The 21,317-nt window shown below is 35.9% G+C and overlaps 2 protein-coding genes across 3 annotated transcripts; both read right to left on the bottom strand.

Moving 5' to 3' along the window:
- Positions 1 to 3,707: 3,707 nt before the first annotated feature.
- On the bottom strand, positions 3,708 to 14,651 carry LOC133877749 (scarecrow-like protein 34). 2 transcript variants are annotated; one of them, XM_062316145.1, is made up of 2 exons: positions 14,582 to 14,651; positions 3,708 to 6,111 (listed from the first exon to the last, which is right to left on the bottom strand). In XM_062316145.1, exon 2 carries the CDS (start codon positions 6,045 to 6,047, stop codon positions 3,927 to 3,929), a length of 2,121 nt encoding a protein of 706 aa, XP_062172129.1. In that variant the 5' UTR covers positions 6,048 to 6,111; positions 14,582 to 14,651; the 3' UTR covers positions 3,708 to 3,926. The 2 variants fall into 2 exon arrangements, with proteins under 2 accessions (XP_062172129.1, XP_062172128.1); XM_062316144.1 differs by lacking the exon at positions 14,582 to 14,651 and adding an exon at positions 6,255 to 6,527.
- Positions 8,997 to 14,681, bottom strand: LOC133876859 (scarecrow-like protein 14). Its single transcript, XM_062315100.1, is given in 4 exon segments — positions 8,997 to 9,830; positions 9,832 to 10,832; positions 11,042 to 11,081; positions 11,924 to 14,681. Coding segments are annotated over 4 exon segments (4,137 nt in total). The 5' UTR covers positions 14,201 to 14,681; the 3' UTR covers positions 8,997 to 9,011.
- Between the last annotated feature and the right edge of the window lie 6,636 nt (positions 14,682 to 21,317).

Raw genomic sequence — 21,317 nt, 5'->3', positions numbered from 1 at the left:
ATAAATTGATTTTCAAGAGTGATTTATATATGAAATTATTACAACACTATATGCTATAGGCTATAGTGAACCAAAAAAAAAAAAAAAAAAAAAGCACACTTTGATCATCAATGTCCCAATCTTATAATCATATTATGCATGTTTTGCTTCCAATATTTGAAACTTCAGAAAAAAGGTGCCCAACAATTGGCTAATTACTCTTAATTGCTATCCTTCTAATTATTCAAAATTTGTGACAACAAATTAATTCAGCAACCAAAATGTGTTAAATGACAAATCATTAACTTTGACAATAAAGTGATTCATATACCTATTTTGAAACCTAGGCAAAATCTAAAGATCTTATTCTTAAAATTAGAAATCGAAAAACTAAATTCAAATCAAAAGAAAACTTAGGAACTGAATATAATTTTTCTCAAAAGAAAAAAAAAAGAAAAAAATTGTGACAAATTTTTCTTAACGTAAATTGAATTGGAATAATTTTTTTTTTTTTTTAATTTCAACCTATTAAATTGACATTGATGTTTATCACATTTTTTTTTTTATTATATACATTTTTAATATGAAAAATTGCATCATTGGTTCCTATGGTTGACTTAAATTACAAATTGCTCCATGTAGTATCAAAATTGATTCAAAGATCCTTATGGTTGGCTTAATTTACAAATCGTTTCCTTGAGTTAAATTCCGTTAAAAAATTTGACAGATTCTGTTAAGCGCCACATCAGCGTCAATAAGATGGAGACACGTGTCAATCTTAATAAAAAATATTAAATTTATAAAACTTAAAAAAAAAATTAAAAAAACTTGAAAAGAGATGGCTGCCAAGGGTGGCCACACACCAACCCCAGGTGACCGGAGGTGGCGTGGCCATCGTCAGGGTTTGGGGGTGGTTGTGCTGTCATCCCAGAGGCTAGGAGTGGAGGGTAGACACCCCCATTGGTTGTGGGTAGCTGCCCAATTGACAGTCACCCCTTTTCTCTGTTCATTTTTTTTAAAATAATTTTTGAAGTTTTACATTTTTTTTAATTAAGGTTTACATGTATAATTATTTTATTAGCACTTACGTGTAGCTTAATAGAATGTATTAAAATTTGTAATAAAATTTGACTCGTATTTATAAATTAAACCAATTTAAAAATTTTTAAATTAATTTTAATATCACATCAAACACAAATACCAATAGTGCACAAACTTTTGACAAAGTATGACAATCTGACGTGTCCATGTGAACATGAGCTACTGTATCTGAATCGTTCTTTAATATCAACGACCACATTATACACTCTTAAAGTTGTCGTCTCAGGGAGAGTGAATCTAGGCCGGTCAATGACACGAGCGTTTGACTGCATGCTCAGTCCACGAACATCATGGATAAACGTAGAACGCCTGTAGGGACAGATTGAGATAGTGACAGCATTTTGATTTGATGCTTCAAAAAAAAGACATCAGCCCCGTGAAAACTACTTTTCTTTTCCTTTCTCTTTCCTTCACTTTCTCCAAAAAAAAAAAAAAAAAAAAAAAAAATCAACTTGAAAATATTCTTAACTTTTTTTTATTTTTTATATCACATCAACACTTTTTTATTATTTTTTAAATAAAAAACTCACTACAATACAAATTTTTTTTACTTTTTCATATAAAGTATATCACATCAATTTTAATTTTAAATCATTCAAAAAAAAAATCTAAAAGAATTTTCAAGCCGAGCCATCGTCAAACTTCTATATATATCGGACGTTGCCGGCAGCCCTGAAAGCAACCGGTTCCTCGAGAATCGTGATAGCTTGGGAGCCAAGCCTTCCTTTTGTCTATGTTACGTCAATCTTGAGGAGAAAGTTTCAAGATTAGTTAGCTTTTAATTCGGTTTTATTATGAATTAGTTGGCTTTGCTATAATAAATTTAGTCAAATCAAACGAATGCCTTGGATTATAACATGCATTTATTTCTTTTTCTTTTTTTAATTATTTTTTTTGAGATAATTATACAATTATTTTTTAAAATTGATCTAAATTATAAATCATTTTCTATAGTTCAAACAGATCATAAAAAAATTTTATGGTAAACTATAATTATAAATAAGTCATTAAACATGTTCTCATTTATCAAGTTAACAGATTTAATTAGTCAAGCATGTCATACCAAAGAGAAATAGCTTAAAAAAAACAGATAAAAAAGGAAGAAGAAAGAAGGTATTAAGCAAATGCATTACTGCATATATTCTTCAATAACCTAAGATATTCATAAAATTAACACAAAATAAAATAATAATAATGATAATGATAATGATAATGATGATGATGATGATGATGATGAAATATGTTATTGTAGTCAAAAGAAGGTGGAGTGGGAAAGTGATGTATGAGGCCCAATGCTAATATGGCCTCTAGTGCTAATTTGCTAAAGTGAATGTGATGCCTTTATATTATTATCATTAATTCATTTATGTTTGGGTTAAATAAATTTTAGCCCTTCAAACTACCACCCTTTCTTCAAATGGCCCACCAACTATCAATGCTTAGATTCTGGTCCCATAAACTACAACTTTCTGATTTTTTGGCCTCATCCGTCTATTTATGTCGTCAATTATAAACAGAAACCCGAAAATACTCCTCATACACTTTGAAATTCTCACGGTTAAGGGTGGGGTATTTTTGAGTTTTTGACCAATTTCTATTAGAATTGACGGCATAAATAGACGGATGGTGCCAAAAAATAAAAAAATGGTAGTTTGGTGAGCCAGAATCTAAGCATTGGTAGTTTGGGGGGCCATTCGAAAAAATAGTGGTAGTTTGGGAGGCTAAAATGTATTTAACCTTTATGTTTTCTATAGATTTCTTTTACGAAATCAACGGCGGGAAGAAGAGGGGGCCCACCGAAGCGATTGGATTGCATGCTTCTGATTGGACCGTCTTACATTGACTTATCTTGCAGTGATTCGTCAAGGGAGGCCTAAAAGTATTAACGCACATGGGGAAGGGATTCTAAACTAATCCACCATTTGTTTATGTTCAACTTTAACATCAAGTTATTACGCTTAGTTAATTTAAAAATAAGGGGAAATTTTATTTTATTCTCTTGAATTTTTATTATTTTTGTAATCTTATTCTTTTAGTTAGGGTTTGAAGTTAAATGAAATGGTCAATTGGTGAAATAACCTTTATACCTTTATAAACTTTATAAAATTATCCTTAAATTCTAATTAAAAGTTTTTTTTAAGTGAAAAGTAAAATAAAAGAGTATTTTGGTAATTTTCTGTTAAATCTTAACAGATTGATGAGAATACAAAAAAATTTCATTGAAAGTTGGTTACGCTAAATGAGAATTTTTAAACTTTAAAAAAAAAAATTACAAAATCGATGAAAGATTACAAATAGTTACTTTCATCTTCTCTCCCCACTAGTAGTAATACATTGAACACTACCAATTGCTCAAAAGTTGCTTTAAAATGGGTGCATATTTGTTTCGAAAACTCGAGAGTCAGTAATTTTATTTTTTGCATTTATTTATTATACTTATTTTACACAAATTGATATAAAAAAACCTCTTAAAACAAGTCACGTTAACCAATAATAAATGGGTGTAAATCTCTTTAGGGTCACGTTACAAGTCTCTTATATCTACTCGTAGGATTCCTTATCTTGAAACAGTAGTGGTGGACAAGTAGTTGCATGTTTTTTTCTTTTTTTTTTGTTAAGTCAAGTAGTTGCATGTTAACATCAAATTAAGATAACTAAAGCGACAATTAAGCTCATATTTCAGGCATACATATTACATGGTCATGTTTATACATACACGCGCATGTACCAAACAAAGTGATAAAATCATAAAAACAAAAGAAAATTAATTTACATAGGATAATCCTCGGTAAATTTCCTAAACTATCCTTGCCACAAGCTTCTCAAGAACTCGGTGTACAAGATTCCTATGCCGCCGGCACCCAGCAAGAGGAAGCATAGACAATCCGGCCCTTCCACCCTTGAAGCAACCAGCGGTTGTCTTCATCGAGCACAAAATCCTTGTGGTAGCAATCCTTCAGCTTAGAAGTGAATACGTTCATGAGCTCTCTGTCCAATGGAAGCTGCCTGAAACCAGCCCTCGTTGTCCGGACCTGCCACTGCTTGTACGTCTCCGGCCTCTCGACCCTCTCTAAGCCCTCGCATGCAACTACATTCATAGCCTCCCTCCCATAGAACTCTCTCTCGAACATCAATCTTTCTGGGTTTTCTCTGGATATTGTAACATCAAACGTGTCATACAATGCAGAGAAATGGAAAAGTGCCTCTCTGAACCGCGTGACAAAGAAGGGAGCGTTGTAGGATCCATTAACAATAGAATGGACAAAAATATCGGGATTCATCCTCTTGATTAACCCCAAAACCGCATTCCGTGGACTGGTCTCTTCAACCGTCTCATCAAGTAGGTTCTTAAAACAGAGGAAACAGTTCACAGCAAGCATCTCATTCTGGTCAATCTTCAATTCCTCAATTTTGATAGCTTCCCAATTGTGTGATGCTATGGCATGGTACTCAAAAGGAACGTTATACCGCTCGCAATACTTTGCCAGGCGACGACCGGTATCCTCAATTTGCTCTGTCGGACGGAATCCGGGCTGGGTATCCTCTATCCCTGTAATACGTAGCTTGGGAGGTCCTCCAGCTCTTTCCGAGAGTTTCTGAATCAGAATTGGCCACTGGAAACCATATCCAATACCAAAGTCTATAATATGAAGACTTTTTGCGTTCTCTGCTACTTTACAAATCATTCTGACAGCAAACATTAGCATGATCCTCTTGAAAGGGCAGGCTGAAAGATGAACTTTGTAAGCTTTCAATATTTCAGAAGCTGAAATCCTATTGGAAACCAAGCAAGAATAAAACTTTTGAGTTCCTTTGCCGCCGTTGCCGGTGCCAGCCAAGCGTGCTTCAAGTCCATTAGCAAAGAAATGTGCCAATCTCTGAGACCCATCACCAAAAGGGGAAGAATGCTGCCTAATCTGCTTCAGCAACTCATTAGAGGTTCTACTGTCGCCGGCTGAGACAGCTTGTGCGCAATGAATCAAAAGGGTCGGCAAATCAACCGTATCCTTCTTCTTGCCCTGTTTCTTAGCATGAACCTTCTTCGGCAAATCAACATTTGGCTGATGAGAGGCCTTGCTTTCTTTATTCTGCAAGGATCTATAGTTACTACATAGCGCAGAAAGTGCATCATCCAACATCTCAGATAGTTCAGTCTCATCCACATAAACAGCAGACTGCTTACTATTCCTCCCTTCTTCTAAATCTATATCTTCCCTCCCATGATTCTTCCTTCCCCTCGACCCCTCCCGGAAATTCTCCCTCTCGCCCTTCTCCTCCTTGCTTTCTCTGCTACTCTCCAAATCAACAACCAACGGATTACCCCTAGGAAGGAATTTACTAGCTTCCTCTAACCCTCTTCTAAATTGCAACACAGATTCACTATCAATAAAAATGTTTTGAGCCAAAATATGAGGATCAGAGCTTGTGCTAGTGCTAGAACTACTACTAGTAACATAATCACCACCACTACTACTTCCAGAAAGAACATCATCAGGGCTATCAACGTTATGATTGATATAAGGTCGTGGGTGGCATTGATTAAGTGAAGGAGGGTATTTCTGGCCGAGAGCATCATAGAACGATTTCTCGGTGACTTGGAGACCCAATGGGTCAAAAAACAGGCAGGGTTTTTCCTCTATGTTCTCTTCCATAAGTATCTGGCTTATGTACTTGAGAACAGTCTCCGAGAACTCGCTGTCGTCCGGGGACGATTCTCCCCCACGACTCGTACCCATAGACGGCGGGCTCAAGCTATCAGCAGCTGCAACGTCCACTGTGATTGGCACATCGAAATCGCCGGTGCCCAGATTAGGTGGCGGAAATGGATTGTCGAGGAAGGTTATAAGGTCCGGGGAGGGTACATTCAATTTGTAAACAGGGACTAGATTGGAATTGGGTGAGATGGTTTGGTCCTTGAACAAGAAACCATTTGTGAAATCAGGCAATCCATCAAAACTTGGATCCATAAGAAGCTTCGCTGTCTCTTTTATGTCTCAAGCTGAATCCGAGACCAAACAAACATTAAACTACCTGCTCAGGAAAAAAACAAAAACAACAACATTGAACTACCTATATCAGATCAAAGACTATATATATGAAGCAAGCTACAGCCAAAAGGAATATTTTTTTAAAAATATATATATATATATATATATATGTGCTCAAGAATTAACCTTAGATATCTATCAGTTGTGAAGCAGAGAAGGGTCGGACGAGGAAGAGAAAGATGGAACATGAGACGGAACAGATAAGCGTCCCTACTGAAGGGGCATTCTCTCGTATATCGGTCACGAAGTTTCAAAGAAGGCGCTGTACGTTAGTCAAAATGAGGGCAATGGGTTTATTGGGCCACGTCAAAGTGTCCCTATTACAACCAGTCAACTGACTCAAATCAATTTTCTTGTGTATATACGGAGGATTTGGGGATTTCATTCTAGTGAGACCCTTCCGGAATATGCTGTTCCATATTTCCATATATTCCATATAAATGTTTGTTTCAATATGACAATAACCAATGGTTCTTCTTAGAAGAGTCGTCTTTTATGCCTTCTAATAGTAGTAGGCCCGGCCAATCAGATTGGAACACTAAAACAATTTACAAGATTTTAAAATTGAAAATACCAAATCATGCGTACCATCAAATTATAATTGATGACCGTTTTATTAAATAGGTGGAGTTAAAATTGACCCATAATTTTATACAAATAATTTTAACATTGCATCGACGGCTGCAGTTACTGGAGATGATATTGTGATAACATTTTGTCCTTTGGATCTTCAAATTTACATTAACAGAATGGTGCTAGATTGGGCGGTTGGAAATGAGACATGCCCAGATGCTGAGGACAATTTTTTTTTGCCCTTTTCTGCGCTACTGAAAGCCAGTATGTGGGGGACTGGGGCTTGGGGTGCATGGTATTCTCTCTCGATCTCTTGAGAGGGTGATAGACTGATAGGTTTCTTTTGGTTGATGGGATATTGTGATACAGCGTTTTTATTTTGAATTGTTTTTGTGTTTTTATTGTGACGTGGCTTAATGCTATTAGAGGGCACAAAAGATTCGGGTGCCAAATCTGAAATCCCTATAAAAATTATTTTATTATTAGAATTAATAAAAAAATAATTGGAGGGAAAATATATATATATATATATATATATATATATATATATATATATATATATATATATATATATAATGGTTTTTGATGCGCATGATAATGCCAATCTGGCCTCTAGTGCTAAAGTGAACATGTGTTTTTATATTATTCTAATGAATTATATATTTATGAAAAATGCTATATATATATATATATATATATATATATATATATATATATATATATATATATATATATATGCTTTCTTACTCCTATTATGGTTATATGGATGCCTGGTTTAAATTTATACTCTACCAGAATTCCAAAAACGATCATTCTTGATTTATTAATTTTGATAAGAAATTTTTTGGAATTCTTCCCCTTTGGTTCTCAAAATGGTGGGAACAATTTGGAGCAATTTCCGAAATTCTTCCTATAAATTTTTTCAAAGCTTTTGGAATTTTTAGAGATTCTTACAATGTTGATGCCAATGGGAAAAAGTTTCCTCCTATGATGCATTTTATTATAAAATTCAAGATCTCTTGGATTTTAAAATAGTTTTATGTTAAAGATGGTGACATCCTGAATCGCCACTAGTTCATGAAATGGTGGAACAAATTCCCACTAACTGATACTATTATCCAAAATGTTTATAAGGATTTTGCCAAGAAGAATGCAGCTTCCAAAACATCTCCTATTGCTTCTTCTCGGACTATCACTACCGGACTTGTTGCTCCATCACTTTTTCTACCTCCTCCAGAGGAAGAGAAACCTGCTGTTGTTGCCTCTCCCTCTTCTTCCAAGACCAAAAAGTCTTAAGAAAAAGAAGAAAGGCCCTTCCAAAAAAGATATGAAAATATTCTAACAATTTCTAAAAACTTTCAAGGAAGATGATGAAATTGAAGAAGAAGATGAAGAAAATTCGGACATTTCCTCTTCATAAGATGCTTCCATTTGCGGGCTAACCACCACATATTTAGTCATGACCCACTTTGTTCCCAGGATTCAATCCCGAGTATTGAGGACATTCCAGAACTTAATTATTGATCCACATGGGTTCCCATCAGACAGCATTATTGGCTTCACAAAGCCCCACCGAAAGGCTGCTTGTCTTATGCAAAATTATTGGCTACTCTACAGTAGATAGCACTATTGACTGCTATAGTCCCGCTGCACGCTGCTCTACAGTTTTTTCCTCCTGAAATTTTCTTTTTACCCTTTGTTATTGGCCTATGAATAAGGACTAAGCCTTTGGGGTAAGGTAGAAGCTTTTAGACGGAAATCTTCCCACTCTAGCTCTCTCTCTCTCTCTCTCGTTTTGCTATCATACTCTTATCGATCTTACAATCCTATTTGTAGTAATCCTTGTTAAGCCGGTAAGTATTTCTATTGAAATAAAATTGCAATTTGTTAAAATTGTTTTATTTACTTAACTATTCACTTGCATTCCTGCAAGGCTGGTTCTACCGTCTGATTACCTTATTCTCTGCATCATGGCAACATATTCACCATGTGACACTATTAAATTTGTGAAATTTAATCTTGACAATTAAATAGTGAAATCGTGAGAATCCTATTCCCCCAACACAAAGAAATCGAAGATTGAACCCAAATAATCCTTTGCACGGTATCCAAATTAAGTAAATCATGGGCAATTATGAATTTTCATAAACATCAACTTTGTTTGATAAAACTTTTTGTTTTTCCTTTTCAAAACTAGAACATTAACAATGAACTCAAACTTAGTGTATATCACATCATAACACTTTTTTCAAAAAAAAAAAAATCATCTAATAAGCATTAACTAACTGAGCCGATATAGTGATCAGATTCCTAAGCCGGAACCCAACAACAGGAAGCATCAATAATCCGGCCCTTCCACCCCTGAAGCAACCAGTGGTTGTTTTCTTCAACCTCAAAATCCTTGTGGTACCATTCCTTCAACTCAGACCTTAATTTGTTCATGAGCTCTTGGTCCAGTGGGAGCTGCCTGAATCCAGCCCTCATAGTCCGAACCTGCCATTGCTTGTACGTCTCCGGCCTCTCAACCCTCTCTAAGCCCTCACATGCAACAACATTCATAACCTCCCTCCCATAGAACTCTCTCTCAAAAAACAATCTCTCCTGGTTTTCACGGGGTAAAGTAACATCAAATATGTTATACAATGCAGAGAAGTAGAAGAGTGCCTCTCGGAACCGTGAGACGAAGAAGGGGACATTGTAGGATCCATTAACAATAGAATGGACAAAGATATCAGGATTCATCCTTCTAATTAAGTTCAAAACCGCATCCCGTGGACTCTCCTCTTCAACTGACTCATCAAGTAGGTTCCTAAACCGGAACGCACAGTTTACAGCAAGCGTCTCATTTCGATCAATCTTGAGGTCCTCAATTCTAATAGTCTCCCATTTGTGTGAAGTTATGGCAAGGTACTCAAAAGGAACATCAAACCGCTCGCAATACTTCGCCAAGCAACGGCCGGTCTCGTCAATTCTCTCCGTTGGACGGAATCCAGGTTGGGGAAACTGTATCCCGGTAATACGTAGCTTGGGAGGTCCACCAGCTCTTTTTGAGAGTTTCTGGATCAGAATTGGCCACTGAAAACCATATTGGATACCGAAGTCTATAATATGAAGACTTTGTCGATTTCTCTGCTACTTTATAAATCATTTTGTCTGTAAAGAATAGCGAGATCCTCTTGAAAGGGCAGGTTGAAACATGAACTTTGTAAGCATTTAATATTTCAGAAGCTGAGATCCTCTTGGAAAGGAAAGAAGTATAAAAAATTTGAGTTCCTGCGCCAGAGCCAGCCAAGCGTGCTTCAAGGGCATTAGCAAAGTAATGAGCCAACCTCTGAGACCCATCACCAGAAGGGGAAGAGTGCTGCCTAATCTGCTTCAGTTACCCATTAGCAGTTCTAATGTCAGCTGCTGCGACGGCTTGTGCACATAGGATCATAAGACTCCCCAAATCAACACTATCTTTCTTCTTCTTCTTCCCCTGTTTCTCAGCACGACTCTTCCCACCTTTTGGCTGCGAGGCTTCATTCTGGAGGGTTTCATTGTTAAAGCATAGCAGAGGAAGTGTATCAGTAGAAAGCAACACCTTATCAAACATCTCCGATAAGTCACTCTCCTCCATATAAACCACCGACTGCTTATTGCTCCTCCCTTCTAAATCTGTATCTTCCCTCTCATGATTCTTTCTTCCCCTCGACCCTTCCGTTGAATTCTCTCTGTCACCCTTGTCCCTAGGAAGGAACTTACTACCTTCCTCTAATCCTCTCCTAAATTGCAACAGAAATTCACTGCTCGTAAAAAAGTTCCAAGTCAAAAGCTCCATCCCATCGCCGAGCCGCTGAGGATCAGTGCTAGTACTGCTTGAACTATTTTTAGTACCAAAATTACTACCTGGAAAAACATCTTCAGGGCTCTCCGCCTTGTGATTGACATAGAGTGGTGGTCGGTCTTGATTGGGGGAAGGAGGGGATTTCTGACCGAGAACATCGTAGAACGATTTCTCGGTGACTTGGAGACTTAAAGGGTCGAAAAACATACAGGGCTTGTCCTCTATGTTGTCTTCCATTAGTATCTGGCTTATGTACTTGAGAACCGTTTCCGTGAACTCACTGTCGTCCGAGGACGAGTCTCCCCCTTAACTAGTAGCCATAGAGGGCGGGCTCAAGCTATCAGCAGCGGACGGAGGCGGAGCCACTGATCGACGAAGTGAAACTAGTGGGGATCATGGAATTCCCACTCGTTTACAAGATCTGGGTATTGATTGAAGTTGGGTGAGATGGCATGGTCATCGACAATGATACCAGCAGCAAAGCTTGGATCCATAACCATTTATACAGTCAAACCAAGAAGCTTCACCGTCTCTTTTTTGTCACAAGCAGTATGCTACATCAAAAGCATAGACATGCCACAAAAAATAGAGTAGACTCAAAAGAAGAAGCTAGAAACCAAGAAAAAAAATGCAGAAATTCAAGAACCTTAGATATCCATCTTATCAGTTTCTCCGCCAAGTGTAGCAGTGAACGGTCAGACGAGGAAACGAAAGACGAAGCTGAGAAGGAAGAGATTACTGTGTATATAGGCGTTACAAAGAATATTCATGAACGCGTAACGGGTGAGTCAAACTGAGAGACGTGGCGTGATGTGCTTGTCCAAGTGTCACCGATTTCAACACGTTCCCATGCAACACTACTCTTTCAGAATATCTTTGGAACCATTTTGGGCTAAAAAAATTGCGAAGTAGAACATTTTCTATTCTAAAATTAACATTCATCTACAACAAGCACAGTTGGAAGATTCACGTTAAATAGGAATCACTAATAAAAATATTAACTTCATTTACATCTGCATAACTAGTCAATATAAAAGTTCCACTGCCAGTAAGTGTAGTGAATCGTGCAAACCCGATTCCCACTAACCAATAAGCTGCTCCTAATGGTGAGACTCCAGCTAGCTGAAACTCTGACGCCACATATAATTATACATTGAAATTATTCCATACATAAAACAACACTACCTTTATCAGAATCTACTACAACTTTTATATTACATGCTGTTTATGCCGAGAGCAAAACAGAGAAGCCCAAAATTAACTGCCCATATTAGTTGAGGAACCCAAGTTATAGTCGTTATTGTCAGGGCAACTTAAACATGCTCCGGCTGGAACCAGACTGCCCTCAAAATATGGAAACAGCCCGGCGCGGCCACTCATGTGTCAAGTCCTATGCAGGTAACCAACAGGAGGAAGCATAGATAATCCGACCCTTCCAACCTTGAAGCAACCAATGCCCATCTTCATTGACCACAAAATCGTTATGGTAACGATCTTTCAATTTACCCTTCAGTTTCTTCATGACTTCACGGTCCAGTGGAAGCTGCCTAAACCCAGCCCTCATGTTCCGAATCTGCCACTGCTTGTATGACTCAGGCCTCTCAACCCTCTCTGAACCTTCACAAGCTACGACATTCATGACCTCCCGCCCAAAAAACTCTTTTTCAAACATCAACCTCATGGGATCTTCACGGGTAATATTAGTATCAAGTATATCAAACATTGCAGAGAAGTGGAAGAGAGCCTCACGGAACCGGGTGACAAAAAAGGGGGCATTGTAGGATCCGTTAAGAATAGAATGTACAAAAATATCAGGATTCAACTTCCTAATTAAGTTCAGAACAGCATTCCTTGGACTGTTCACCACAACCGTCTCATCAAGCAGGTTCTTAAATCGGAACATACAATTCACAGCAAGCACTTCATTTCTATTAATTCTGAGGTCCTCAATTTGGATGGTTTCCCATTTCTGTGCAATTCCATTGTACTCAAACGGAACACCGAAGCGCTCACAATACTTCGCTAAGCGACGCCCTGTCTCCTGGACTCTTTCTGCTGGCCGGAAACCAGGTTGGGGAAGTTCTATACCTGTAATGCGTAGCCTGGGGGGCCCACCAGGTCTTCTTGAGAGACAATCGATGAGGGCAGGCCATTGGAAGCCATAAAGGATACCAAAATCTATAACATGAAGGGATGCTGCTTTCTCAGCTGCTTTCAAAATCATATGATTTGAAAAGATAATTGAAAGCTTCTGGAATGGACAGATTGAAGTACAAACTTGGTGAGCTTTCAACATTTCAGCAGCTGATGTTCGTTTGGTAGATAGAGCAGTGTAAATCTGGGTTCCAGTGCCAGATAAGCGTGCTTCAAGGCCGTTCGCAAAGCAATGGGCCAACCTCTCAGAGCCATCGCCAAATGGGGAAGAGTGCTGCCTAATCTGCTTTAGCAGTTCAACAACAGTCCTCCTATCATCAGAAGAGACAGCTTGTGCACACATAACCAGTAGAGTCCTCAAATCCACAGTGCTGTTCTTATTGCTCTGTTTCTTGACATGAGTCTTTGCAACACTAGATAATGTATTGGATTGTCCATTCTGCAGGTTCTTGTTTTCTCCACTCTGCGAGCCTTCATTAAGGGTACACACAGAAGGCTCCTCTTTTTTCACAGCACAGAGCAACACCCTATCAAACATCTCCGATAGCTCACTCTCATCCACATAAACTGCCGACTGCTTGTTACTCCTCCCATCTTCTAAATCTGTATCCTCGCGCTCATGATTCTTCCTTCCTCTTGACCCAGTTGGGGAGTTCTCCCTCTCATCTATTTCTGTCTTAATTACCACTTCCGGAGCCTTCTTAGTAGGAGAAAACGTGTTGTTCTCCAGATCAATTTTCAGCTGACTCCCTTTAGGAAGGAATTTATTAGCTTCCTCTACCCCTCTATTGAACTGCAAAACCGATTCAATCTCTCCAAACAAATTCGGAACCAGAAGCTCACCGACAGAAGAGCCCAGCAACCCACTACCATCACTAGTGAAGATGTTTGGAGAGTTGAACGATGAAGGTGGACTGGACTTTGAAGTGGACTGGAAAACGAAGTTAGTGGGAAGAGGATTTTTAAATAAAGAGGGTTTATAGTCTCCAAATTCAGCATGACCCCGTGGAGAATCGACCGAATTACCATTACTAAAACCGGAACTGCTACTGCTACTATGATCACTGAAACTGCTCAAAAAATAATCTTCAGGACTCTCAACATTTCGATCACTGTAAAGCAGGTGTTGATCAGGGGAAGGAGGGTCCTTCCCACCAAGGAGTTCATAAAGTGACATCTCCGCGGCCTGAAGAGCCAACGGGTCATGGAACATACAAGGCTTCGACTCTATGTCCTCTTCCATAAGCACCTGGTTTATGTACTTGAGGACACTATCAGAAAAGTCACTGTCATCCGAAGGAGAATCTCCCTCGAAGCTTGATTGAGCATAATTGCCTGTGTCCGGATCAGGCGGAAATACAGGATGGTTCACGAAGCTAAGATCCAGAGTAGGATCATTGAGTTGAACCCCATTTGCAATATTTGGGTACAGATCTGACTCGGGAAAAAGGATCTCTCTATCAAATTTGAGCTCGTTAATGGAACCAAAAAATTGAGAATTTTGTGGATCCATGAACATTTACTTCAACAGCACAAACCCTCGAAAATCCTAACCGTAATTGATACTCTATCCTCACGAACAAAACTAGAGCCGTTCACAGACCAAGAATTTCAAAGAAAACCAACAACCTTTTGCACCAAACTAGAGCCTAAAAATGATCAAACAGGTCAAGGTAAGATCAAAAGCAATTATCTTTGCTCAATTATAGAAGTGAAACCTAAGCATGATCTCAACTATAGCCTTAAGACAAAAGCGAATCTAAACAGAAATGGGTACAAAGAACCGTAAAAGAACATGGAAAAAGTATTAGATAGTGGCGGTTCAGAGTTCCATAGAAATGAAATTGAGGAAGTGAACAAACAAACGACGAAGGGAATTCGAAGATAAGATTGTTCGTACCTGACTGAGAGAAAGATAAAATCCCGGCAGAGAGGTCTGAGACCAGTGCGAGAACACGACCAGGTTTATCTTCTTTTATCATCAACGACCGAGGAGAGTTGTCTTTTTTATGTTCGGTCAATACTTTATCCCTTCAAAACAAAAAAAAAAAAAAATACTTTATCCCTCATTAAAAAAGAAAACAATAAAAATAATAATAATAATAACTTTCCCGGAAATGATTTTTTTTTTTTTTTTGTCCCTCTTATAATTTAAATTACACAACAATTGGACAATAATAACAATGTGTAAATGAGTTTTAAATTTTTAATTTTAAAAAAAAAATTCTGAATAACATTAGGAGAGGTTAAAACTCATTTACGCATTGTTATGTAATTGTTATGTAAAAATTATAACTAACATATCTCTTAAAAATTATTATTGAATTTGCTGGTCTTTCATATGGGTTCCACAAACTTACAAATCTAATGATAATTATTAAAAATAAAAAGATAAGAAAATGAGGAAAAAAAAATATGTATAGCACATCTCATATTTCATTAAAGGCGAATCTGTCATTGCAGTATCAAAATACGGGTAATATTTCTTGTACAATTCTAACAACTTTTTTTAAGATCAACCATTAAATATTTACGGCTCACATGTAGAAAAACAGATCCAACTGTTAATCACTTAAAAAAAGAAAAAAGAAAAAAAGAAAAAGAGTTTTAGAGTTGTACAAAAATATATGAAAATTATACAATAATCATTTATCTATTGTTGGTGGTATAGGTAACCAGGATTATTTATCTTTAAGATACTTTCAAGGAATTTGTAAGGTTTAATTATTGTATTAAATAAAATATTCAAATTTAATCATCTTAATGCATAAATTATTGAGATATAATAAATAAGAATAATTGAGGATCGATGATAATTCTTAATTTAATAAAATCTGCATAATTTTATTAAAAAATCTCAAAAAAATAAAACATAATCTAGCTACACCAAAATAGTCTAGCTATTGAGAATCCGGCTTAGGTGCTGCATGTACGTTAAGAACATAATATGAGATCTTCTATAAAAAATAACCAACAGATTTAATTTTATTATTTTTAACCCAAATGATGTCGTGTAAGAGTCAATACGATTAAAATAAGAGAAATGTCACATGTATTTAAACTTTTACAAATTGAGCATTTCTAACTGATGTGAAGTTTATTTATTAGAAATGATCAAAACAATTAATAGAAAGAAATAGTATGGATATCGATGAATAAGCTCCACGTCATTTTAATAAAACTCCCTTTTTAAAAGTTTAAGTACGTACATATATCATTTTTTTTTTTTTTTGAACAATTGAAGGCTTAAGCTATGCTCTCTTTTCTACTGCAGGCTCTTCTGCACATTCGTTTCACTCGAAATAACCATTCAATGTCCAAAAACCCTCTTCCCTTGAACTATCTTCTAATCCCAGATTCGAATCTGACTAATTGTTACTTTCTTCTTGGGACTAATCACCCGGGCATAGCCTACGTTTCAAGACTCCATTCCTACAGTGGCGTTGGAGATGGGGCACGGGATTAGTCTGAAGTTTCTAGTTGGGCCTCTCTACTCGACTAAGCTACCACTGTGTAGGTCAGTATATTTTGAGATACTATTCGGCTATAAGTGAACGGGCCGGAATACCCATATGTAAAATATATAAATAAGGTTAATACAAGCTGCATCTTATGGAGATCGATGTTCTAAGCAAATGCGGGTCGGTGAGAGATCTTTTCCATACTATTCACTCTAGTCACAAATAATATATACGCAAGTAAGGCAATTATATAGAGAAGAAGGTGCAAAGTGCACCTATTCCGAGCACATGCAATACGGGCAACTGCACAAAGAACAAGTGCAAAGCTCATTAATTTACTCTAAGTTGGACTGTTCTTCATGAAATTTGGCCGGTCAAGTAGTACACCTGCCGAAATCCGACATTAACTATTGTAGCAATTTAATTTGGATGACTCACGTTCACGATGTTTAGTGGGGTCAATGAGAGTAGATAAATATAATAATCTGGTCGCATTTCCACGTGTTTTCAGTGATAACCCAAATAGCCAGGTGAGAAAACTCAGTTATATATGTCTACTATCATGAGACATGTTTCTTAGTTAATTAATGTGTGGTTTTGGTTTTTGATGGAGTCTATGACCCAGGGACTGAGTCATCCTTGAAAAGTATTACTCAATACAAGTAAAATTGTCTAAATAAATAAATGAAATGGGGGTGACTGGCCACTTTCAATATTTTCTTTCTATTTTTTTTTGTTTTTTTTTTTTTTTTAAAAAAAAAAAATTATTTTTTTAATAATTTCTTTATTCTACATGGTAGTAAAAGTATGGGTATCATCCGTGATACACCGCCACATAAGATTCGGGACAAGTGTCAGCATTTAGAGGGGCTTGACGTGGACTGCGCACTGTTAAAAAAGTTGTTGGAGTCCAGACGAAAATATCAACTAAATTTTTTCATTAAAGACAAATACTATCTGTGACACTTTTTGAAATTGAAACAATTTTTTTTTATTCTGGGTGCAACCACATGTACTAATAAAGTATTTAGCCTTTATTTATTTATTTTTATGTTTTGTAATTTAGTGCATGGACGGTCTTGAATTATATATTCACCTTGGAGCAAACAATACTCTATGATATTCATCTAGAAACTGGTGTTTATTTTTTTTAGTTTATTTATTCTACACATATCAATCCTAATACTTGGTCGGCAAGTATTAGTTAGGTGAGCTTAATCTAGATTAATTAGTGTCTTGACTTTTGGTTACTTGGTATTCACTCCTGTACTGCTCAAGTTTCTTTACTCGTCTTTCTAGCTAGCAGACGTCAGAGACTCAGATAGAGCCTGCAAATCGAGGATTGAACTCTTTCAGGTGGTCAGACGGTGGGAATCATAAAAAATAAAATATAAAAAACTAACTCCATTTTTGTTATTCATTGAGAAGTCAATTACTCAATTTCATACATGTGGTAAAAGAAACATTCATATATAAACTAAAAATCGTTTTCATCACGTAGCATAACGTGCTTGATATTCTTAAATTTTTTTTTTTAAAAAAAAAAAATTATAATTGATATAAAGGTGAAAACGATTTTTAGTTTATGAATGTTCTTTGTTTAAATTTTATTAATGTTTTTATTTTTAAACCCTTTACGAATGAAGTTTGATCGTGTTACATAACTCCCATCACACACATACAATATATATGAGTATAGAGTATTGTTGATGCAGTTTTTGATCAGGTGACGTGGCAGCCTTAAATTCGTTTCTTTGTCTGTGATCTACAAGATAACAAAGGCTCTTCGGGGTTAATTGGCGGAGCCTCTTCCGATGCCTAAGTCAGTAGAGAGCCATGGGAGAGAGAGAGAGAGAGAGAGAGAGAGAGTAAACCCTCTACATGATACCTCTTAACCATTATATATAGGCCTCTTTCATCCGTTGGCGTATAGAGGAGGTCCTGTTTGAATAATGACCAGTCATTGTGTTCTGATGTCCGGTAATGTGTGCAAATATTAGGCACGACGCTTCATATTGACATCTGATATGATTTTTAACTTAATTTGACCGTGTTGCACTGTTGATAATTATTGTAGATTCTAATAAATGTTGAGGATTTTGGTTACACCCGACCTTATACAATCCGAGCATTGTTGTGTATATCCAACCTGTGCACAAACCAAAAGTACAATCTGAACGCATACTCCGAGCTCATCGGTCCTAGGGGTTAATAATTCTCCAACAAGTATGTTTGATGAGGAAAAGTAAGAATATTATTAATTAAAGCATCCATTTATTAATTAGCAATCATAAAATATTTGATGAATAGTACGTTTATACTGCGGGCGATAGGAGTTGGATTGGATAAGGTTTTAGGTTTTAATTATTCCCTGGTTTTAGGTACAAGGAAAGGACCTGTCAACAAAAAAAGGTTAACATCGGATGCAATGTCAAAATATTGTTCATTTTTCATGAGAAATGTCAAATGTTATCGTATATGAAAAAGATATCACATATCTTATATTAATTTGGGACAAAGATTTCTTCATAGTTTGGTTGGAGAAATTTTCTCTAATTGAGTGTATAAAATTATTATTAGTTTGGCAAACCACTCAAACTCTCCCTCTACTTTTTTTCTCTTCTCTAAAAAAAAACATTTTAATTTTTTTACACTTTTTATATCACATTAATCATTTTTTATTATTATTCAAATAAAAAAATTCACTACAAAACAAAACATTTTCACTTTTCTATAAAACATTCTCAAATTTTTTATTACATCGATCACTTCTTATTACACAACACACAAATATTCCACAACACAATTCTTACAATTTCTTTGGATTAGGATTCTTACAAATTTCTTTAAAATTGTAGATTCTCAAATTATGTAAATTTAAGTCGTTTCATACATCAAACGAAATGAAAAATGCTACATATTAAAAATATGATTAACAGTGAGAATTGAGTATATTTTTTTCAGGTTCTTATATTTTATGTCGTATAAAAGTTTTGAGCAAAAAAACTGTTTTTTAGTTTAATTAGTAAAGAAGAAGCGCCTCTTCAAAAATGAATAAAAAACCTTTTAGAATGATTTTTTTTTGGTTATCTCGATAACATGTCATATTTTTAATATGTAACATTTTTTACATCATTCGACGTAGAAAAAGAGCTTGAATTTACATAATTTGATAATTTAAATTTTTTTTAAAATTGTAGAGAATCTTAATCCGTACGTATTCTTTAGTATGTGAGAAGTGCATGTTGTTAATTTGAAGCATGTGGTTTTTTTTAACAAAATTTCCTAACTTTGTTAATGCAATTAAAAAATATATATATATATATATATATATATTTCTTCCATATTTGTATTTTGTATAGGGTAGGTTGGAGAAAGTTTCAACCCAACTTTTTTTTAAAAAAAAAAAAAAAAAAAAACTATGTCCATTAATTGTGCACCCCACCTTTTCTTTTTAATTATTGTTTCTTTTTCAACACTTTAAATTTCAGACGACCTGCACGTACGCTTTAGAAGGAAGAGAAAACGAAACAAGAATTGCTAGGTCATGTGCTTTCAACCCCCGCGTTAACTAATGTGAACCCAACAAGCATGGACCCGTTCGTTCCAGACCTCTCGTTTTTGTCCGCTCCCAGCCAAACCTATGGATTCCCAGAAATGTTAGATCGATGATGACAAATATGAAACATAAATTTCCTCTAAATTGGGCGGAGGAATTTTTTCAACCAAATTTTTTCAATTTTAAGAATACGGTTCTTAACTTTTACTCGAGTTTTAAATTGGTCTTTCCATCACTTTACCGTCAAAGTTAATAATTTTCTATTTGTCACGTATACGTATTTCATTTGACACGTTAGGGTCTATCTCAACATCAAAGTTAATATTTTTTCTCTAACGTTACAAATTTAAGAAATTAAGATGACAAAGAAGATAGTTTTTGTTTTTAAAAATTCATTTGCTTTGTTTTATGGTTTTTGTTTTTTTTTATGGATGATTTGACGCTTAATGATATGACATTGATACTAAGTGTTGATATGAACAATGTCGTGTTAATTGAGACACACATGTCGTATGATAAACCATTCATTTTGATAAAAAAAAAGAAGTAAGGACCATATTATTGAAATTTGAAACCCAAGAACAAAATTTAAATATGATAAAAACCTATGGGGTAAATAGGATATTTTTTTTTTCCCTATTTTTTAATGGGCATTTGAGAAGCACATCATGTTCTAGCTTTTCACGTAGTGAAATGACACAAGGAAGTTTTCTAGATTGAGTTAAAATAAATTCTTAGCTTCCAACCTAATTTTAACACTTTCTAATAATAATAATAAGCAGGGCGGAGCCAAACTATGGCTTGGGCCCCAAGCCAAAGGGCTCTCCAAAAAAAAAAAATCTAAAAAAAAAAAAGAAAAAATATATTTTTTATCCCTCTTCTTTAAAAAATTTGTAATTTTGGCTTCCCAAATCATTTTTTTTCAATTTGACCCCCTCCAAACCTAAAAGCTGGCTTCGCCCCTAATAATAATATTATTGCCCCTGATAATAATAATAATAATAATAATAATAATAATAATAATAATAATAATAATGATTTGAACTCGTGCGCAATGATAATGATAATAATGCCTAGTTAATTGTAGTAAAACAACCTACGCCATTAACTACGCGTGAATCATGGTATCACTATCAGTCATTTTTCTTTGTCTGGAAGGCATGCGCGCACCAGGACCCCATGCATGTTCCGGCTGCGGCTTTTCTTTCTTTAGTCCTTTCTTTTGAATTTGGGTCATCCCTTTCCTTGAATGCTTCGTTTCTTGGCCTTTGGCTTCGTGTTTATACCACCGATCGATCCAAGCTAAGACTGGTGGTTAACTGCAATACTGATCAAACCGAAATTCCTTACCAACGACGACTTTTGACCCTAAAACTTTTGTTGCTTTACGTACGTGCGCATCAAGAAATCGAGCAGCTGCTACGTACGTACCAATAAAACATGTTGAGAATTGTGTAAGAAAAAAAAATGACAATATTAGCGGAAACAAGAGAGAAAATAACACAAGTAAATTACGGGCCGGTTGTACGGTGTTAAACACACACCTATGTCTGCTATTCTGAATAGCTTTTAGAGTTATATTGTGCTCGTTAACTTGATTTCAATTCTAATATTTA

This window comes from Alnus glutinosa, chromosome 9, assembly GCF_958979055.1.
Source record: "Alnus glutinosa chromosome 9, dhAlnGlut1.1, whole genome shotgun sequence".
In the NCBI taxonomy this organism is placed as follows: domain Eukaryota; kingdom Viridiplantae; phylum Streptophyta; class Magnoliopsida; order Fagales; family Betulaceae; genus Alnus; species Alnus glutinosa.
Note: the sequence above shows the minus strand (reverse complement) of the source record. Positions and strands in the feature narration are given on the sequence as shown.

Bases quoted from the DNA above. Each gene is read 5' to 3' on its own strand.
- LOC133877749 (XM_062316145.1), bottom strand. From the start codon at position 6,047: ATGGATCCAAGTTTTGATGGATTGCCTGATTTCACAAATGGTTTCTTG.